General features: G+C 42.6%; 1 protein-coding gene across 1 annotated transcript in view; it reads left to right on the top strand.

Moving 5' to 3' along the window:
* Window positions 1-1,284: 1,284 nt before the first annotated feature.
* The window catches only part of ALDH9A1 (aldehyde dehydrogenase 9 family member A1), a 37,884-nt gene continuing 17,292 nt past the window's right edge, over window positions 1,285-21,876 (top strand). The window contains exons 1-6 of the mRNA XM_063106632.1: window positions 1,285-1,481; window positions 10,265-10,410; window positions 14,825-14,954; window positions 15,725-15,859; window positions 17,305-17,501; window positions 18,166-18,306. Coding sequence (XP_062962702.1) covers window positions 1,292-1,481; window positions 10,265-10,410; window positions 14,825-14,954; window positions 15,725-15,859; window positions 17,305-17,501; window positions 18,166-18,306 — 939 coding nt within the window. The 5' untranslated portion in view covers window positions 1,285-1,291. The remainder of the gene's footprint in view (window positions 1,482-10,264; window positions 10,411-14,824; window positions 14,955-15,724; window positions 15,860-17,304; window positions 17,502-18,165; window positions 18,307-21,876) is intronic.

The raw sequence follows: 21,876 nt of genomic DNA, 5'->3' as shown, positions 1-21,876 counted from the left end.
CAGTGCATCACAGACTTTTTTTTTTTTAAAAGATGACCGGTAAGGGGATCTTAACCCTTGGCTTGGTGTTGTTAGCACCACGCTCAGCCAGTGAGCTAACTGGCCATCCCTATATAGGATCTGAACCGTGACCTTGGTGTTATCAGCACCACACTCTCCCAAGTGAGCGACGGGTGGCCCTATCACAGACTATTGATATGCATGTTTCAATTCAGTTTTCAATGGGCAATAATAACAAAGTTAGTTGCTCTCAGTTTGGCCCCAGGTATTCTGAGTTTGGGCACTGCTATTTCCATTTGAGGATCAAGATCTACACATCTCAGTAGCACTGAAAGGGTGAACAAACTGGTATAGAGTGCTGGAAAATAATTGACCAGAATAGTTTATTTCTATTCTAAAGCTGAAAACCACACTGCCTAATATTGTGTTGGTATGCTGGTATGTAAAGGAAAACAACATTGAGAAAGACTGCAGCTCTTAGAAGAGAAACAAGCCTGCAAAAAATGTCTAAATTACAAATTAATTTATGTTCATAGAAGTCTCTAGTAAAGATGCGTTGGAATTTTGTAAGAACAAATGAGACTAGACTGCCTTTGTGCAAGATTGCTTAGCTGACTACAACCTGTGTGTCTCCAGTGGCAGTTTTGTCCTACACAAGGCCTTTTTCCCATGTGGCCTTTGCTCTTTATATAGTGTACCTTAGGCTTTTGTTTGTTATCAGTATTTGTCATTAATAGCATTTAAACTGCTCTTTTAGAATCTAAAAAGCAGTTTCACATCACAATATCGTATATCTCTTTACAGTCCTTCCCTTGGTTTTTACGGCAACCTTTTAGAAAGTAGAGATAAAGAAAAGGTGGCTTAAGAGTAAAGTAACAACCAAATTAAAATTCCTGGCACACCAATTCTCCGCTTTCTTTAGGCGATAAGATTAGGAGTGGGATCCTACGATGATTATACGCTAAGACATAACCGAAAACGCTTGTAAAGTACACTGCAAATATTGATCAGGAAGAAGGAAGTCCCATCCCTCTTCTCCCGCCCCTTGGAGATTGCGGAGGATGGGGAGGGGAGGATCCTGGTGTGTAATTCCACTCTCCCGGCTAGGCGAGGTCCTGATCTGGGCCGCGGAGGAGCAGAGTGACCATCCCCCTTGTCTCCTAGACCCCGCCCCCGGAGGCCCGGCCCTCACCTGGAGGCCCTTTAACAGCAGCCCGCTGTCGGCCCCGCCCCGCCTCTCTCCCCTCCCCTCCCCGCGGCCCCGCCTCCCAGGCGCGCCTCCGCGTATCGCATGTCCTCCATGTTTTTCCGCTTAGGTCTGGTCACGTTCTCTCCCTTTCTCCGCACTCTTCGGTCTGCCTCTGTCGTCGCCATGAGCACTGGCACCTTCGTCGTGTCGCAGCCGCTCAATTACCGTGGCGGGGCCCGCGTGGAGCCGGTGGACGCCGCCGGCACGGAGAAGGCGTTTGAGCCAGCAACCGGTAAGGAGACGGGGCGGCGGGGGACGCAGCGAGGCCGGGCGGGGACGGGCGCGGGCGCGGGCGCGGGGTAGACCCTCCCTCGCCACAATGGGGCACGAATTTTACGCCAGCCTTTATTTCCTGCACTCTGCAGAGGATCCCTGAACACAAATGGTGGCAGTGTAAGTGTAAAGTAGTATGTGTAGGCTGCTACGATTCTGTGGAAACGTGAATGCACTTGGGCAGGGACAGGAGGGGAGCCGTAGAAAAAGCAGAAGCTGGTGAGTTGCGTGCTGGGATCATGGGCAGCTTTATAGCAGTTAGAACAGAGTCCGCAGAGTCCGGGTACAGGAAGCGTGCCTCTGTTAATCATTAATTTTTAAAACTAGGACTACTGTAATGTCTTCAGCTGTGTGCATAGGAGAGGATTTCCAGAAGGACGCGGGGGTGGGGTGAGGAGGATACACATTTGTACTGGGAGTGGAGAGGCGCTCACAGATAACTTCTAACAGCGCGAATGAGGACCTCGTCGCCTTTTCTGTATGTGAATTAGAATAGAGAAAGTAAAAAACCTCACTTTTATCTAGTGCTGTCCCCACTCCTGCCGTATTGAGGTAAAGTTGACAAACATTGTATATAAGGTGCACAACGTGATGTTTTGATATGTGTATACGTTGCGAAATGATTACTGAAAGAAAGTGAGCTGAGATGCCGGTATGGTTCAAGCTTTATTTATTTATTTATTTATTTATTTATTTTTTGTCTTTTTCCTGACCGGTACTCAGCCAGTGAGTACACTGGCCATTCCTATATAGGATCCGAACCCGCAGCGGGAGCGTCGCCGCGCGCCCAGCACCGCACTCTCCCGAGTGCACCACTGGCTCGGCCCCCCAAGCTGTATTAAAGAAAGAAATCTGCCGGGCTGTGCTCAGAGTGGCACAGGGCCCATGGCTACCCTGAAAATGGTGGACAGCCCCAACAATGGGTTTGCGAGGGTTTATATTAGCTTTTGGGCGTGCAATGTGGGTTGGTGCGGGGGAGGGACCGTTAGGTTGATGTAACTGGGTGGAGAACTGCACCGGTGCAGAAGCCAGAAAGTTAAACGTCAGGAGGCTTCTTGTAAAAGGAAGAGGGGAAGGGGAGGAGATGGGTGGCGCCATTTTGTACTTGGGCTTGTCTAAAGTGGCGCTGGTTATGTTGCAGATCTGTTATTCCTGCCTTTTAAGTATAGGAAAAAGAGAAAAAGGGCAGAGGTCTCATTCTTCTGAAGCTACTTCCTGCTGGAGATGAGCGAAGATATGGAAAAAATAAAAGATTTAGGTGGCGGGGTATGGGTTTCGTGTGGGGAGGCTGTATTCCTCTGGGGAAGGGTCGTTGATTCTGAGGGGCTGATATCCTCCTTGCAGGGACAATTCGGCGACCTTTTAGTTGGTGAAAGCCTGCACATGTTCCTGCAAAAAATTAGAGAAACAGTAAAAGAGACAGGGGCAAAAAAGTAGGATGAGGCACAGTTAGGGGTCCTAGTAGGGGCATAGGCCAGGGTATCCAAGTGTTCAGTGAAATGTTTTAAGTTGTTTTGGATCACCCCGGACTCATTTACATAATAACAGCATTCCTCCTCCAAGAAGAGGCAGGTGCCTTCCTTCTCGGCTGTAAGGAAGTAAAGGGCCCGATGGTTCTGTAAAAGGACTGTCCACTATCATGAGTAAGGTGACCTGTCACTGGAGGGAGGAGATTTTGATAGAATTGAGAGGCAGTAGCAGGGCCCACTATGCCAGTTCCAGGTGCAGGAAGGATCCCTGCCCCAATTAAAAGGTACAATTAGTGCCCTTTGGGAGCGGGGGCACTTCCTGAGAGGGAGGGGCTGAAGTTAGTCCCAGTCCCCTCTGTCTGGAGGGACGAGCCAAACGAAGATGCAAGAAATCGAGTTGGGGGCAGGCAACAGGATAACATAGTTTTACAAAGGAAATATATTCCGGTTTTAGGGCATGGATGAGGAGGGTAAGTGAGTGGTAGCATTTGGTGTTTGTAAGGCAGAGTGTGGGCAGGCCCCGCACAACGCTGACGGTCCCCACTGAGGTGAGATTAGAGGAAAGTGAAGAGACGTTTGTGGAAAAGTTACGGGCTGCATTGACAGGGACGGGGTGGCCACAAAAAGTTTCTCGTGAAGTGGGAGACAGATGAGTCACTCGGGGACCAGTCTGATTCTCTGAGGACTGCATCGTCCCTGCGGACCTGGAACCTCCATGTTCTAGGTAAGGGGGAGCATTGAGGTAGGAGGAAAAACATGGGAAGGATGCGAAGGGTTAGGGAGCCAAAAGAATTTAAAGGGCACATTGTCACAATGACATTGCTAAGAAGCATCCTACTGATAGGAGGTAAAAAAGTGCCAGGAGAAATCTTCCTATAATGTTATACTGTTCTGGGGCAGCTGCTGCCAATCCTGTAGCAAGTACTAGAACAGATACTATAATAGTAGCTCTTGTGTGAAGGACATGAAGCAGGCCTGCAAGAGTGAGAGGATAATTGCTGGGGGAAAGATCATCCTTCTTCTGGGATTGGGGGAAGAGCGGAGGTCCTGGGGATTTTCAGTTTTGTGGGTCCTAAAATGGATAAAGTGTTAGGAGAGATGTTGGGTTGGGCATTGAGTAGAGGGACCCCTCTGGCTTGGTGTCAACAGATTTTTGCGTAAAGTCTCAGGTGCTAGTTTTACCAAGGATAAGTGATACCAAGGGGGCCTTTCTTAGTACTTTTACTGCCAGGGGAGTGGTGAGAAGCACTGTATAAGGCCCTTCCCAACGTGGCCAGAGAGGCTTTGGGATTCAGATTTTAATAGACACTTGCTGTCCCGGGCTCAGTTTAAAGTCTAAGAGGGTGGTGGGGAAAGGATGAGGTGATAGAAGTTTGGCCTGTTCCCTAAGAAGATCCCTAATGAGCGAAAGAGTACGGAGATACTGGCCTAAAGGTGATGAGCTGGAAGGGAGAGGTGTGAGAGTGAAGGGCCTACCATACATAAGTTCGAGGGGGCTGAGGCCTGTGGACTTGTGAGGGGCAGCCCGTAGGTGAGCGAGTGACTGGTGGGGAGGCCAAAACGAGGGATGATTTCTGAGGTGGGAGCATGTGTTACTGCTGTAGCATCCTCTGAAGTGCAGGGAAAAGCCTCAATCCAACCTGAAAAGGTATCTACTAAGGTTAGAAGATAGCATGTCCTTTTGTGGGGAGAGTAATATAAGGGCTGAGGAAAACGTAGTAGGGGTTTATAGCCTATATGAACTGAATTATGGAAATCTGAGAGGATTTGCTCAGCTTGTGTAGTAGGTAGGACATAGCAACCAGAGAGAGTATACCAGTTGTCCTTTCTCTGTGGTCGCAACTATTGGAGGTGTGGTATTTCTTAGAGTGTGTATTGGGATAAGAGCTTAGGGGCCATGAGAAGGACCTGAGCAGGAGAGGAAGAGTGGGGGCCTGGTGATTGAGCAGCCTGTTTTGCAGTTAGATCCGCCAGTTTGTTTCCCTGGGCTGTGGGGTCATTGGAGGTTTGGTGTCCTTTACAGTGTATAACCCCAACCTCCTTTGGGAGTTGTGCAGCCTCAATAGCTTGTGTTAGATTTACTATGGCATAAGCTGCCCAGGGGGCAGGTGTGGAGGTGGCGCTCCCATCTATGAACTGTGTAGTGGGATGGGGGGAGATGTGTGGAAAGGGACTGAGAAAGAGGCCTAAAACCTCCATGCAATTATGTTCTAAGTGTCATGAGTGTTTTGGGATGAGAATGGCTGGATTTTAAGGGAGGGCAAGGTTTAAAGGAGAACTGGGAGTTTTCAATGAAAGTAAGGTGAATAAGTTGTAGGCAGGAAAGGGAGAGAATTGACTTGGCCTCATGGCTGAGAAGGTTTTGACTGTTGTTTAAAAGTTAGTTTAGAGCTTTCTTATGGTAAAAGGGCTGCTGCCGCCAAGGCCAGTAAACTAGGGCCCATTCTCGAGATGTGGCATTTGGTTGTTTAGAGAGGTATGCAACCAGGGAGAAAATATCTCCTGCTTTTTGTCCCAAAACCCCGACTGCCAATCTTTGGGTTTTGGTGATGTCAGGATAAAAGGATGAAATAGGTTTCAGAGAGATACAGCTGGGACTGTAAGGAGAGCGGCTTTTAATCACTGGAAGGGAGAATGAATGAGCTTTGTGGGATCTAAAGGAATGGCAGGATCCCCTTTGGCTGCCCCATAAAGTGGCTTTGCTAGCTAGCATGCCAAAGTTAGGAATCCATAGGTGAAGATACCCTGCAAGCCCCAAGAAAGAAAGGATTTCACACTTTGTGGTAGGAGTAGGGAGTTCAGAAATTAGACTCTTGAACTGAAGGAGAAGAAATTTGGGCCTTGCTGGGGACACTGGATATCCCCTGGAGGCCAGGAAATTAAGGAGAGCAACAGTGTGGGCCTGTGAATCCTCATAGGAGGGGCTACAAAGGAGGATGTCATCCACATATTGTATTAAAGTGCTAGAGGTTGAGGGGGAAGTTCAGATAAGTCTTGAGCTAAGGCCTGCCACAAAAGTGGGGGCTATCCCAAAACCCCTGAGGTAGTACTGCCCAAGTAAGTTGTTGGGAACAGTGCATGTCAGGATTAGTCCTGTACTAAACAATATGAATGACGACGTGTGTCAGGATTAGTCCTGTACTAAATGGTATGAGCTGTTAGGCTTTATAACAGGAAGGATGGGTATATTGAAAGGTGAGTGGGTGAGCCGAAAGAGATGAGAAGAAAGAAGTTTGTGTACCATGGGTTTTAAGCCTCTTAGGTGTTTGTTAGTGATGGGGTACTGTGGGACATTAGGGAACAAAGAGGGGTTCCACAACTTAACAAGGATAGGGGAATGGTGCATAGCAATGGAGGGAGAAGAAGCTTCCCATACTAGGCATTAACCTTGTCTGAGGGGAAGGGGAAGGTGGAAGCCTCAGGGGCCAGATCTGGGTGCAGCCTGTAACAGGAGCATTGTAGCTGGAGTTAAAGTGTTTAGGGTAAGAGTAGCTTTGAATTTGAAAAGAACATCCCATCCCAGAAAGGGGGCTGGGAATTGAGGCATTTTTAAGAATTTGTGTGTGAATGGGGTGTGATTTAGGGTGCAGGAAAGGGGTTGAGTGTATTTTTAAGAATTTGTATGTGAATGGGGTGTGATTTAGGGTGCAGGAAAGGGGTTGAGTGATCCGTGGACGTGGACGGTATTCTGATCCCGTGACCCCTACTATTGTGATAGAGGACAGGGTTGTTGGTCCTGCATTCTCAGGAAGGGTAGAGAAAATGGCGCCTGTATCAGTGACAAAAGAAATTGGCTTACCTGCCATGAAGCAAGTTACCGTGGCTCACGTATGGTAATCTCCATGGGGGCCTCAGGCCCTGGGCATCATCAGTCCTCCTCTTGGGCAAAGCCGAGAAGCTCCGGTAGGGATGGCTGAGAAGCCAAAGGCTGTAGGTTGGGAACTGGGCCACTCCCTCTCTGGCAAGTGGCACAGTCAATCCCCCAGTGACCTGGCCATTTGCAGTGAGGATGGGTTATGACAGGCCCATACTGAGTGGCCCAGTTGACTGCATTTGAAGCAGTTCCCCGGGTGGCTTGTCCCTTGAGGCAGCCAGCTTTGGAGTATTTGAGCCTTGGATGGCATTAGCCAGGAGCTAGTATTTGGCCTGATCTCTTTTATAGTTTTTTCGAATATCAGGGGCTGATTGGGTAATGAAATGAGAGTGTAAGAGGGCCATGCCTGCAGGGGAGTTTGGGTCTATACGTGTGTATTCATGTAAAGACTCAGAGAGGTGGGTTAGGAACTCGCTGGGATTTTCAGTGGGTCTCTGTGTGATCTCTCTAAGCTTGTCATAATTGACTGACTTGTGAGTAGCCTTTTGGAGGCCATGAAGTAGGTGTGTGATCATATTATCCTGGAGATCCTGATCCCCATGGCCAGCCTGGTAATTCCAATTTGGGTCCGTGCAAGGAACAGCAACGGATCCCACAGGCTGACTATTATTTTGAGCATGTACCTGAGCCGCCATCCAGACCTGCTCCCTGTACATGGACTTGGACAATTCCTTCCGTCCCAGCCACTTCACGGAAGGGTTATAAAAAGCTGGAGCTGAGGCAGGGTTGTTACCTGGTGAAGGAGGAGAAGGAGAGGGGTTGGGCTGAGGACAAGCATCTCGAGGCCAGGTAGAGGGGAGAGAGAGAAACGTGGAGGGCTGACGGATCAGAAGATTGATACGAGTCTGGAAGGAGAGGTTGAGCATGAGCTAGGAGATTTTGACACATAGGACAGTTTTGACAGAGAGAAGAACACATTCAGAGATAGGAAAAGTCCTGAACAAGGAATCTCTATAGCTTTTGCCGTTTCAGTGAGTGTCTAAATTGAATGCCATCTTGTGGCCACTGGGATCCATTGTAACGAGGCGTTTGAGTTTTAATGTCTCTCCGGAGGCCAACAAATTGGCCAGGAGAAAGCCCAGAGGTGTAGAGCGGCCCAGAGGCATAGAGCGTGGAGTACAGTAGAAAAGGGGATGGGATGTTTAGGTTCAGTGTCTCCCTGAAGGCCAAGAAATTGGCCAGGAGACGGCCCAAGGGCGTAAAGTGTGGAGGTTTGGATCGCAAGGATCCCATTTAGAGGGTGAGAAAGGGCAGTCAGTCCTGGAAGAAGAAGCGTGCGAACAAAGAGTGTCCTCTCTGCTGCCCACCTTTTTTTCAAGAGAAAAAAAGCCATGACCCGCTAATGAAGCATCCTTCAATAGCTGGGGGACTCGGCCAGGCGCCTGGGCTTCGTAGAGACCTGAGTCGTAGAGAGAGTAGTCAGGGGAACTGTAGAAGTAGGCAGGACAGACCCACTGACTTACCCTGAATTGAGGCTGATGTTGGATGCATTGGTCTGAAACAGCAAAAGGAGAGAGAGTCCCTAGTGTACCTGGTTCCAGCAGGTCCGGAAAGGGCGGCCAAGGGCCAGTCACCCCCAGAGAGAGGGGATCATCCACAATGTCGGCCAAAACCCTTCCCGGGTTTCGGCACCATAATGAAAGAAAGTGAGCCGAGATGCCGGGTACTGTTCAAGCTGTATTAAAGAAAGAAATCTGCTGGGCTGTGCTCAGAGTGGCACAGAGCCCATGGCTACCCTGAAAATGGTAGACAGCCCCAACAATGGCTTTGCAAGGGTTTATATTAGCTTTTGGGTGCGAAATGTACAGGGGGAGGGACCATTAGGTTGATGTAACTGGGTGGAGAACTGCACTGATGCAGAAGCCAGAAAGTTGTTTCTAAATCAGGAGGCTTCTCGTAAAAGGAAGAGGGGAAGGGGAGGAGGTGGGCGGCACCATTTTGTACTTGGGCTTGTCTAAAGTGGCGCTGGTTATGTTGCAGATCTATTAATTACCACAATCAGGCCAGTTAGCATATCCATTACCTCTCATAGTTGCCTTTTTGTGTGTGTGTGTGGTGAGAACATTTAAGATCTATACTCTTAGCACATTTCAAGTATACAATACAGTATTTTTAACTGTACCCACTATCTGTTCATTAGATTCCACAAGTTACTCATTCTGCCTATCTGAAACTTTTTTCTCCAATGCTTAATGTGTGCCAAACACTTTGCTGGGCGCTGGATTTCCTCTGAAAACTGTGACACAAAGCTAAGGAAGAAGAGGGTTTTTTGTTTGTTTTTTGCTTTTTGTTTTTGTTTTGTTTTGCTGGGTTTCATGGAATATTTGTGGGGGGAAAAGTAAATATTTTGTGTAAACCCGAAGGGCATGGAGCCAGAGCAATTAAACTGAATTTCAGGTGCCTAGAGAATTTAGGATTGACCATCCACACTAAACCACAGAGCAGTGACTTGTCAGAAAAGCAAGGGGCCACGGAGATCATCACAACCCTCCTTTACATATGAGGAAACAGCTTCTCATGCCTCCACACTGATACAAAGAGAAAGAAAAATTGCTCTTTATTTTAACTGCCTACAATGTGTGTCATCTTCAGACACTGACTTTATCAACTGACTATTCAAGTTTGTAACAGAAATCATAGATTTGTGAAATCTCTCTGGAAGAAGAGTCCCAGGAGTTCTTGTGAAAAGGAACTGCTTATTTGGTGTAGTTAAAAGAATTCTTGTTAGTAGAGTTGGTTACAACCCTTGGGCTATGGGTCTAGAAAAACTGATTGTTTCATATTTTGCACCAGAATAGGGATAGTGAATAAAGTTGGAGTAAGAAAAGGAGAGACTGTGTTTTTTTGAGAAAAATATTTTATAGCTTTTAGGAATATTGTTCCTTGATATTACTGTTTATTAACCATATTCATTAAGTATCAGTATTATAACTTACATAGAACATAGATAAGGGATTTAAAATCAGAATTCAAAGACCAGTAGATTAATTACTTTCAACTTTGATTTTGCAAGACCCCTGAGATTCTGAGACAGTGTGAAGATCCGTTGCGAAATGATATATAGAAAGTTAATGTTAGTCAACCCAACTATGAAATAGAGGATGGCAGGGGTTCATAACCCTAAATTCACAGTGAGTTTAGGGCAGGGGACATGATCTCTCTGTAGTTCTGTGATGTGGGTAAGTACATTTTTGTGGAGCAAGGTCTGCAATTTTTATCAGACTCTGAGGGGCCAGTGACTGCAAAAAATAGTTAAGAACTGCTGGTATAGAGGTGGTCACTAAATCAAACCATACTTGAAAACAGGAAGGGGATCCCTAAGAGAATATTGATACATAATATTTTATTTAAATGTGTGGCAAGAATTTGAGATAAAACTGACTTTTCCCTTCTTTATAGGCCGAGTGATAGCTACTTTCACATGTTCAGGAGAAAAGGAAGTAAATTTGGCTGTTCAAAATGCAAAGGCTGCCTTTAAAATATGGAGTCAAAAATCTGGCATGGAACGTTGCCGAATCCTTTTGGAGGCTGCCAGGATAATAAGGGTATGTTTTAATTTGTCACTTCAAGAAAACTCCTCTTAAATTGCTTTGAGGGTTCTTTGTAATGAGTTGCAGTTAGACTTTGATGCAGCATTAGGTTATTACATTTTTATGACGTGGGAAAACATTTCCACATGCTCACCTTGGTATGTAAAACAAGCTTTTATTTAGTAATTCCCATCTGGCTCTTGGCTCTTGGACATCTTTCCCTTGGCAAGTTTTCTTTTCTGTCTTTCTTTTGAGTTATAATGTACTTTTTGTCATTTGTCTCCTTTCCTTTTTAAAACAGGTTTGTGTACTTGTTTCCTTTTTACTTTTTCTTCTAATGATTCTTAAGTCCACCTTAATTGCCTGGGAAGATTTCATAGATTCGTAGATGTTACCTTCCTAGGGAAAAAAAAGTTAAATTTTTTAAGTTTTAAAAAACAAAAGTACTAGATTCTCTTTATAGAAAGTTAGAAAATTCAGAAGAATATACATTGAAATATGAGTCATGGATATTTCTGAGTAGTAGGACTGTGGCAATTTTTTGTCATAAGTATATTAAATCAAAAACTGTGAAGGGCCTGAGAGTTACCCTGCTTGCGAGAGAGAGGGGGGGGGGAGTGTGTGTGTGTGTGTGTGTGTGTGTGTGTGTGTGTGTGTTTTCTTGACAGGAGACACAAAGCTTTTTTGATCAGGTAAAAAGATGGTTTATTACAGCAAAATGCAGCAGCCAGAGCATTACCTTAGCACTAGTTTTCTGACCCCTAGTCCCCCCAGGGGGATGCAGTGAGAGCCAGGTGTTAACCTATGCATGCAGTGGTTATAGCATAGGAGAGGAACCCTGCAGTTATGAGGCTTGATTTACATAGGGATTGCTGGCACATCTGCCCATCCTCTCCTCTGGAGAGAGGGAGATTACTAATTAAGCACATCTCCTCCAGTGTTGAGAGGGAAGGTGTCACTAGGTTTATACCCTATAATGTAGGCAGGTGTCTCCAGAAACAGGATGTCAAGAGCTTCACATCTCCAAATCTCTCCAGAGGTCTCCCATCTTTAGGGAGACAATATTTGTGCCTTCCAAAGTGTTTGCTATTGAATCAGCTTGTTATTGTCCTTTGTTTGGAAAGCCTGGACCATGCAGAAATGTCAAGATATTCATGGAGAATTTTCTACCAACAGAGTATTTTCCCCGCCTAGGTTCCTTTTCCCTGCTCTGTGGCCTGAAGACTCTAGGCAGTAGGCTGCAGCTATTACAGGGCTCACCTCATTGTTTTCCTTCTCTCAGGAATCACTTCCCTGAGCTGGCCAGTGTCTGATAATTGTTGCTTCATGTATTTTATCTGGTGTTTTTACTCATTTAAGGCAGGAGAATAAATCTGATTCCTGTTACTACATCTTGGCCAGAAGCCTATTGATACTTCATGGAAATAAACATTTTTCCTATATGTTTATTGATCATATGTTCTCATTTTTACTTTGAATCCTTTGGTACTTTTACCAGATTGTGAAGATTTTGTCTGTGGGACCCAATCATTTTTCAGTTGGGGTATCCTAATGAAAGTAGCTATCATTTGGCTTAAAAGGAAAGGGAGACTTCTTTAAAACCATGACAACTCTATTTAAATAAGAAAAGATTGTGTATATATATTATCTGTTTGCCTCCAGCCCTGGCCCAAGTCAGTTTGTCTTATACAGTGCCACCAGGGTGATCCTCCTGGAAGCGCACATTTCACCATAGCACTGTCCTGAGTAAAGCTGCCAATACCCCCCCAACACCCCCTTCCCTAATGAGGCCTCCTGGCCCTTCATGGTCAGCCCTGTTTCTCCAGCCTCATCCTTTTCCCTCTTTGCACACCGAGCCCCAGTTCTCCTGCACTGCTGGCCCTACTTCCTTGGCCATGTGTGCACTCTTATACCCGATAGTTTTGCATACGCTGTGACACTAAATTTGGTGCTATTCCTTTGTTTTTCTTGTCTTTTGCACTTATATCTTTAGCATTTTCTCAATTGTACTATAATTCATCTCTCCCCTCCCTTCCTTCTCCACGAGATGGTGTTTGTATGTAATTGTATTAATTATCAAAAGCATCTTGAGATGTAGCTGTTATGTTACCTGTTTAACAAAAGAGAAAACAAACTCAAAAGGTTAAAAAGCTTGTCTAAGGTCGTATAAGTAATAAGTGTAAAGGTTCATCAAAACTTGGGACATTTTTACTCTAGAAACAAGGGGGCTCAAGGCTTGTCAGGATTTTAATGGGTGTGTTTTTGCTTTATGGCTATTTTATAAAGAATAGGGCCTGCTGAGGGGTTTGAGGTGAAAGGAAAAATGACTGTTCTCTCCTTCTTGTCTGTCATTCCAGTGGAAGCTGGTGATGTCATGCTGTGAAGCAGGGTGGTATAGAGGAGAAATACGGTTAGATGCAAAGCACATATTTCCCAAGAAATACTTGTGGCAATGCATTGTTATGGTGGACAATTTTATCTTGTGGTTGCTGTTGCAATAGTAGTAGGCAGAAAATTTGTGGTGCTTTCCCCTTCTCCCTCTGCCCTCTACTTCAGGAGAAAGGAATCCCATTTTCCCCAAAGCACTGTTAACTATTAGTAGAGATCCACTTGGACTCCTAGGTCATTTTTGTCAGGAATATTTTCTGATGATCCTTATGTGGTATGTCAAAATATTTCATAATGATCTTCAGTACATAAACTTTTCTGTAAGGGTGGAGAATAATAGAATAAGACAGGAAAAATTTCCCAAGACCGGCTAGTAAATTGAATTTTCTCTGAGGGTTGAAACTTTGAAACAGTCCCGAAAGCTATTTGCTTATCCATTATTTAAAAAAATATATCTCAGGAGTAAAACTTTCTTACTCTCTTAGTAAATATTCCAGGGTTTAGTAGTGATGGTTACACATTAAAGTAGTTCTTGTTTGTTCACTCTTGAACTAAAGTGGAAGTAGAACTCTGTTTCACTGTTGCTGGTATAACATCTCTTCATGTTTTGAAATGTTCTATGTTGATTCATCACTTTATTTCACTGATTAGTGAGCTAGTACTTACTTCTTTTTTATAGCCTAGTTTCCCTCTTGCTGTCTAGAAACAAAATTTCAACTACTCATGGTTGATCATACCTTTGGAAAACTGTTTCGTCTAAATCATGCTCAGCAAATTCAAGAAAGGGGAATAATTTATATCTGGTTTAAGAATTGTTGCTTGTTGTCCTCCTAGATACCCTCTTTGTATTGTCAGTATATTGGGAAGCAAGTTAATTGTTAAAAGGTTGTTTTGGTGAGTATAGAATCAGGAAAAAAGAAGAAGGTGGATTATTGGTTGAAAAGAGAGTTTAATTTAGACCTTGTTTGAACGTGAACAAATGATCCTTTCTGAAGAAACATGTCTATTCATTAATTGTAATATTTATTTAGAATTTACTAACTTCCCCTTTTAGAAGTAAATTCCTCAAGGCAGAGACTAGATTGGTACTCTTTTTCTTAGTAATGAATGCAGAATGAATGAATAAAAGCACTTTACACCTCTGCTCTCTATAGAAATACAACATTTCCAGATCTCTCTATCAAACTGTCCTTTCCTGTATTTCATATGATTTTCATATCCCTACTTTCATCTTTTCTGAGATTTGTATTGTGGATAGATGCTTGTGTTAGTTTCTGTTGCATTCCATTTTGCTTCTGGTCAGCCTTCCTGCTTATCACTTTTAATAACAGAATGCTCCTTCTTGTCAGTTATTCAATTCATCTTTTATTATGTTCTGGTATTCACCCTATTGTTTATTTTAAATTGGGTCCATAATAGCATTGGTCTATTATTTAACATATTCAATTCTTTTATCTTCATCAGGCCAAAGAAAGGCATTATTTAGGCTTTCTTTTAAAGGTCTAATATCCTAAACCTTAAGCTCATCCTCAACCATCTCTAGAGTCTATCCTTAGTGAGTTGTAGAGGCCAGAACTAGAAACAGTATTTGAAAATAATAGTGCTGAGTATTAGGAAGTATTAGAAAAGAATATGCTACATTTCTTTGGGTGAATTAAAGCGATGTGTGTTATAACCTCTTAAATGCCAATTTTGTGTTAGGCTATTTTGTATAACTTCCCTAAGGACTGTTCTTTCTTACCATGTATGCACAAATATGTAGACACATTTATATACATGCACATATAACATTCATTTCTCAAAAGTTCTTTTCTCATCTTAAATCTTTATCTTTGTTAATTGTTTAACTTGCGGGGGAGAACAGGGCTGCTATTTAGCAGTAAGCTTTTATCTCTCTTCCAAATGTAACGTTCCCGTTCCTTTTATTTTAAGTGTAGGCTGTTTATATTTTTAAAATTGAGCAGCGTATTCTATTTAAACATTAAATACATTGAGACATATTGTAGTATGTCTTATATCTAGTTTTCTGTTTTACCCAAAGGAACGGAGGGATGAAATTGCCACTGTGGAGACCATCAACAATGGCAAGTCCATCTTTGAGGCCCGTTTGGACATTGACATTTCCTGGCAGTGCCTGGAGTACTATGCAGGTTTGGCTGGATCCATGGCTGGTAAGCCCTCGCTTGGCCTTCTGTGTCTGGCTGACAATGAGGCAGAAGAGCAGAGCCTAGTGGTGAAGGGCAAAGATTTTTGAATTGAGACAGGCCTGGGTTAAAGTCCTGGGTTCATCACTTTCTACCTGGGTAGCCTGGGAATTAGTTTATCTTTCCTTATCTAAACTGGAGATAAAATCCCTACCTTCTTGTGTTGTTTTAAGTATTAAATGAGGTAATGCATGTTAAAGCACCTAGCATGGTATCTGAGCTTTAGACCAAGTTGCTGAAAAACAAGTTCTCAACAAGAGTTAGCATGTCGTATTTACCAGTTTCACCTATTTAGCCAAAAATTCTTTGACTATTTATAAAGTTTATGACAATTCATACTGGATGTTGGTAGGACCCAGGAGGGCTGTGGGAGCCAGAAGTCTGAGGTTTTAGGGTCCTCAGAATCTTCCCCTGTTGCTGAGTCTTCCCCTCAGTTTTGTTTCATTTCATCTAAGTTATTTAATGGAGGCTCAGTTAAGTGTTTAGAAAATTAAATTAAGTTGAAGGAACAAGTGTTTGAAGGATAGGTAGGATTGTTTTTGTGGAGAGAAAATGTGGAAGCCAGTGTCAGAATGACTAGAATGGATCAAGGAACGGAGACGGGGCAAGCTTGGTGTATTGGAGCAGTGAGGAGGCTGGTCTGACTGGATTACAAGTCAGACTGGTGTGCTTGTGCAGGTACTGGTGAAATAGGGAGCACAGACCTGCATTCTTCTTTACTCCTCTGCTTTCCGTAGGTGAACATATCCAGCTCCCAGGCGGATCCTTTGGTTACACCAGAAGAGAACCACTCGGGGTATGTGTGGGAATAGGAGCATGGAACTACCCCTTTCAGATTGCCTGTTGGAAGTCTGCTCCAGCTTTAGCTTGTGGTAAGAATGAATTATTCTTCCACATGTGAGCTATCTGTTCTCTCCCGTTCTCTACCCCTCGCCTCTCCATAAACACACGTTTCAAAGCAGAGAGGGCCTGATCTGGGATATTCACAGCCTCGGAGGGCATGGTTCCATTCCTTCCTTGCCTTGCCATTCCAGGAGCTTACAGTGTAGGTTGCACATACAGATCGTGTCTAGATATTCCCATTTTTTCATTTAACTTTTTTTTTTTTTTTAAAAGATGACCGGTAAGGGGATCTTAACCCTTGACTTGGTGTTATCAGCACCACGCTCAGCCAGTGAGCGAACCGGCCATCCCTATATGGGATCCGAACCCGGGGCCTTGGTGTTATCAGCACCGCACTCTCCCGAGTGAGCCACGGGCCGGCCCCTCATTTAACTTTTTTTGCATATAGAAGGAAGAAAGTTAATTTTTCCTGTTGAATTAGATTTGTGGTACTCATGAGTTCTCTTCCTTTCTGGATAAGAATTTCTAGGTAGGAGGAGCACTTAGGAGTTTTACTTTATTTAGGAAGCAGAAGATAAACTTCTTTCTTCATTTGCATCTTAAGAGGGATGATAAACAAAGCTTCCATCAGAGAAGCTTTGGCTGATTGACTTAAAAACAGTTTTTTATACTATTTTTTTAGGCGGGGAGCAGCTGGCTTTTACAGGGAATTTATACTATTTTTCCTTTTTTTAAAAAGATGACAGGTAAGGGGATCTTAACCCCTGACTTGGTTTTGTCAGCACCACGCTCTCCCAAGTGAGCTAACCGGCCATCCCTATATAGGGATCCAAATCCGTGGCCTTGGCGTTATCAGCACCACACACTCCCAAGTGAGCCATGGGCCAGCCCTAGGGAACCTGTATTATTTAAAGAGAGTAATCTGTGGGAAAAGAAGACTTACTATATCTTAGAAAAAACTATAATTTAAAAAAGCATTAGTAGATGATTGTATTGAAATACAGTTTTTGTTCTGTTCCTATTGTGTGTTCTTGTTTTAGTATATTCCTGCCTGAGAGGCAGCTGTAATAGAGGAGAAATAGTGTCAAAATTAAGTCACTAACTTTGGGGATTCTCGTCAAATGAACCTTTCTGGCCTTCAATTTCAACTTTTATAAAATAGGACTAATCATACTTACTTCATGCTACTGTTGAAAGTATTAAATGCATGAGATAATATGTGAAAAGGCCCAGATTTGCAAGTGGAAGGTATTATTGTTTGAGACTGGGTGAGTGTATGGTTTGGAGTCTATTTAATGAGAGAAACTTAGTGGGAAGGACAAGATATGTTTACTTATTAATAACATTTTTGTCTAGGATTTGATGGATGAGTAGGAAACAGTTGGAGTTGTTCTTGAATTGTCCCCTAGTCTTGTCCTCAGAGGATCACCAGTCTTAAGAAGTCTTTTTGTGTTGATGTTTTGTGTTTATACAGGTAACGCCATGATCTTTAAACCTTCTCCCTTCACTCCTGTTTCTGTATTGCTACTGGCTGAAATCTATACTGAAGCTGGGATGCCTCCTGGGCTCTTCAATGTGGTGCAAGGAGGGGCCACCACAGGCCAGTTTCTGTGTCAGCATCGTGATGTGGCCAAAATCTCCTTTACTGGAAGTGTGCCCACTGGTGCAAAGGTGATGATAAAACTAGTACTGTTTAATTTAAATGGCATCTAGATATGGCAAAATATACTACCCATAGTACATTTTGGAGGCTTCTCTTCTGATTTTACCTAGCTTGTATTAGGAATGAGACAGGAGATTTTATTGGTGAAAGATCTGAAGCTTCCTGTAAAAGTGTGAAGGGGGAGGGGTGCACACATGGGCTGACTTGTGTTAAGCCACGTGGGGGTCGAAGTCTTCATTTCTGCCTGAGGAGGTGATGTGTCTGAGTGGGCAGGGACCTGGACTGCCACTTGTATTATTTAGTGATTTAATTTCATGTGTAGAAGGAAGGGTATTTTCTCAGGTTCACATTCATTATTTTGATCTTAAATTGTGTTCTTAGCTCTGTCAGCCTTAAACACAATAACACTAACACAAAAGAATTTCTACCTGTAAATTGACAATATATTTTTGGATGAACTCCCTCTTCAGAATGTGAAGTGCAGTTTATGAATCCTGTTCAGTTTTCTGGAAAAGAATATTTTAACTAGACAAAGGGCAGAGTATATTGATGGTAATAGAGCTGCAGGTCATACTCAGTTCAAGATGACTTTGTAGGCTCAGGGTCTAGTTGGCTTTTATGCAGTCTAACTGTGTTAAACAACTTCTGGATGCTTTGTTCTTATTCTGTAAGATCATGGAGATGTCAGCGAAAGGGATCAAGCCGGTTACCTTGGAACTTGGAGGCAAATCTCCACTCATCATCTTCTCAGATTGTGATATGGACAATGCTGTGAAGGGGGCACTGATGGCCAACTTCCTCACACAAGGCGAGGTATGCCACTGTCCCTGGAAAAGGGGTCAAAGGAATCTCTACCCCATCATCTAACAGCATGTTTTAAAACTTTTATTTTGAAATACTTTCAGACTTACAGAAAAGTTGCACAAGTAGTACAAAGAATTCCCATGTACCTTTGAACCAGATTCCTCAAGTATTAGCAACTTATTTATTTTTTTTTTTAAATTTTTTTATTTATTTAATTTTTTTTTTTAAATTTTATTTTGTCGATATACATTGTGGCTGATTATTGCTCCCCATCACCAAAACCTCCCTCCCTTCGCCCTCCCCCCCAACAATGTCCTTTCTGTTTGCTTGTCGTATCAACTTCAAATAATTGTGGTTGTTATGTCTTCTTCCCCCCCCCCCCCCCCCGGTTTTTTTGTGTGTGTGTGTGTGTGTGTGTGTGTGTGTATGTGTATTTCTATATTAATTTTTAGCTCCCACCAATAAGTGAGAACATGTGGTATTTCTCTTTCTGTGCCTGACTTGTTTCACTTAATATAATTCTCTCAAGGTCCATCCATGTTGTTGCAAATGGCAGTATTTCATTCGTTTTTATAGCTGAGTAGTATTCCATTGTGTAGATGTACCACATTTTCCGTATCCACTCATCCGATGATGGGCATTTGGGCTGGTTCCAACTCTTGGCTATTGTAAAGAGTGCTGCGATAAACATTGGGAAACAGGTATACCTTCAACTTGATGATTTCCATTCCTCTGGGTATATTGCCAACAGTGGGATAGCTGGGTCGTATGGTAGATCTATCTGCAATTGTTTGAGGAACCTCCATACCATTTTCCATAGAGGCTGCATCATTTTGCAGTCCCACCAACAATGTATGAGAGTTCCTTTTTCTCCGCAACCTCGCCAGCATTTATCGTTCACAGTCTTTTGGATTTTAGCCATCCTAACTGGAGTTGATGGTATCTCAATGTGGTTTTGATTTGCATTTCCCGGATGCTGAGTGATGTTGAGCATTTTTTCATATGTCTGTTGGCCATTTGTATATCTTCCTTAGACAAATGCCTATTTAACTCTTTTGCCCATTTTTTAATTGGGTTGCTTGTTTTCTTCTTGTACAGTTGTTTGAGTTCCTTATATATTCTGGATATTAATCCTTTGTCAGATATATATTTTGCAAATATTTTCTCCCACTCTGTTGGTTGTCTTTTAACTCTTTTAATTGTTTCTTTTGCTGTGCAGAAGCTCTTTAGTTTGATATAATCCCATTTGTTTATTTTTCCTTTGGTTGCCCGTGCTTTTGGGGTCGTATTCATGAAGTCTGTGCCCAGTCCTATTTCCTGAAGTGTTTCTCCTATGTTTTCTTTAAGAAGTTTTATTGTTTCAGGGTGTATATTTAAATCCTTAATCCATTTTGAGTTGATTTTAGTATACGGCGAGAGGTATGGATCTAGTTTCATTCTCCTGCATATGGATATCCAGTTATCCCAGCACCATTTGCTGAAGAGGCAGTCCCTTCCCCAGTGAATAGGCTTGGTGCCTTTGTCAAAGATCAGCTGACAGTAAGTGTGTGGGTTGATTTCTGGATTCTCTATTCTATTCCATTGGTCAGTGTGTCTGTTTTTATGCCAGTACCATACTGTTTTGGTTATTATAGCTTTGTAGTATAGCTTAAAGTCAGGTAGTGTTATGCCTCCAGCTTTATTTTTTTTGCTCAGCATTGCTTTGGCTACGCGTGGTCTTTTATTGTTCCATATAAATGTCTGGATAGTTTTTTCCATTTCTGAGAAAAATGTCTTTGGAATTTTGATGGGGATTGCATTGAATTTGTATATCACTTTGGGTAGTATGGACATTTTCACTATGTTGATTCTTCCAATCCAAGAGCATGGGATATCTTTCCATCTTCTTGTATCCTCTCTAATTTCTCTCAGCAGTGGTTTGTAGTTCTCATTATAGAGATTTTTCACCTCCTTGGTTAACTCTATTCCTAAGTATTTTATTTTTTTGGTGGCTATTGTAAATGGGCAGGCTTTCTTGATTTCTCTTTCAGCATGTTCACTATTGGAGAAAAGAAATGCTACTGATTTTTGTGTGTTGATTTTGTATCCTGCTACTGTGCTGAAATCATTTATCAATTCCAACAGTTTTTTTGTAGAGGTTTTAGGCTGTTCGATATATAGGATCATGTCATCTGCAAACAGGGACAGTTTGACTTCATCTTTTCCAATCTGGATGCCCTTTATTTCCTTCTCTTCTCTGATTGCTCTGGCTAGTACTTCCAACACTGTGTTGAATAGGAGTGGTGAGAGTGGGCATCCTTGTCTAGTTCCTGTTCTTAAAGGAAAAGCTTTCAGCTTTTCCCCATTCAGGATGATATTGGCTGTGGGTTTGGCATATATGGCTTTAATTATGTTGAGATACTTTCCCTCTATACCTAACTTATAGAGGGTCTTTGTAATGAATGAGTGCTGAACTTTATCAAATGCTTTTTCAGCATCTATAGAGATGATCATATGGTCCTTGTGTTTGAGTTTATTAATATGGTGTATCACATTTATTGATTTGCGTATGTTGAACCAACCTTGCATCCCTGGGATGAATCCCACTTGATCGTGATGAATAATTTTATGTATGTGTTGCTGTATTCTGTTTGCTAGTATTTTAGTGAGGATTTTTGCATCTATATTCATCAAGGATATTGGCCTGTAGTTTTCTTTTTTGGTTATATCTTTACCTGGTTTTCGTATCAGGATGATGTTTGCTTCATAGAATGAGTTTGGGAGATTTGCGTCCGTTTCAATCTTTTGGAATAGTTTGTAAAGAATCGGTGTCAATTCCTCTTTGAATGTTTGGTAAAATTCTGCTGTGAATCCATCTGGTCCTGGGCTTTTCTTTGTTGGGAGCCTTCTGATAACCGCTTCAATCTCCTTTATTGTTATTGGTCTGTTCAAATTTTCTACATCTTCACGGTTCAGTTTTGGGAGCTTGTGTGTGTCCAGAAATTTATCCATTTCCTCCAGATTTTCAAATTTGTTGGCGTATAGTTGTTTATAGTTGTCTCGAATGATTCCTTGTATTTCAGATGAATCAGTTGTAATATCGCCTTTTTCATTTCTAATTTTGGTTATTTGAGTCTTCTCTCTTCTTTTTTTTGTTAGCCATGCTAATGGTTTGTCAATTTTATTTATCTTTTCAAAAACCAACTTTTTGATTCGTTGATCTTTTGAATTGTTTTTTGGTTTTCAATTTCATTCAGTTCTGCTCTGATCTTAATGATTTCTTTCCGTCTGCTAACTTTAGGTTTGGATTGTTCTTGTTTTTCTAGTTCTTTAAGGTGAAGTGTTAGGTTGTTCACTTGCCATCTTTCCGTTCTCCTGAAGTGAGCGTTTAATGCAATAAATTTCCCCCTCAATACTGCTTTTGCAGTATCCCACAGGTTTTGGTATGATGTATCATTGTTTTCATTATTTTCAATAAATTTTTTGATTTCCTGCTTGATTTCTTCTTGGACCCATATGTCATTAAGTAGAATGCTGTTTAATTTCCATGTGTTTGTATAGTTTCCGGAGTTTCGTTTGTTATTAATTTCTAGTTTTAAT

Source organism: Cynocephalus volans, chromosome 8 (genome assembly GCF_027409185.1).
Source record: "Cynocephalus volans isolate mCynVol1 chromosome 8, mCynVol1.pri, whole genome shotgun sequence".
Classification (NCBI taxonomy): domain Eukaryota; kingdom Metazoa; phylum Chordata; class Mammalia; order Dermoptera; family Cynocephalidae; genus Cynocephalus; species Cynocephalus volans.
This window is presented reverse-complemented; position numbering and strand designations above follow the sequence as displayed.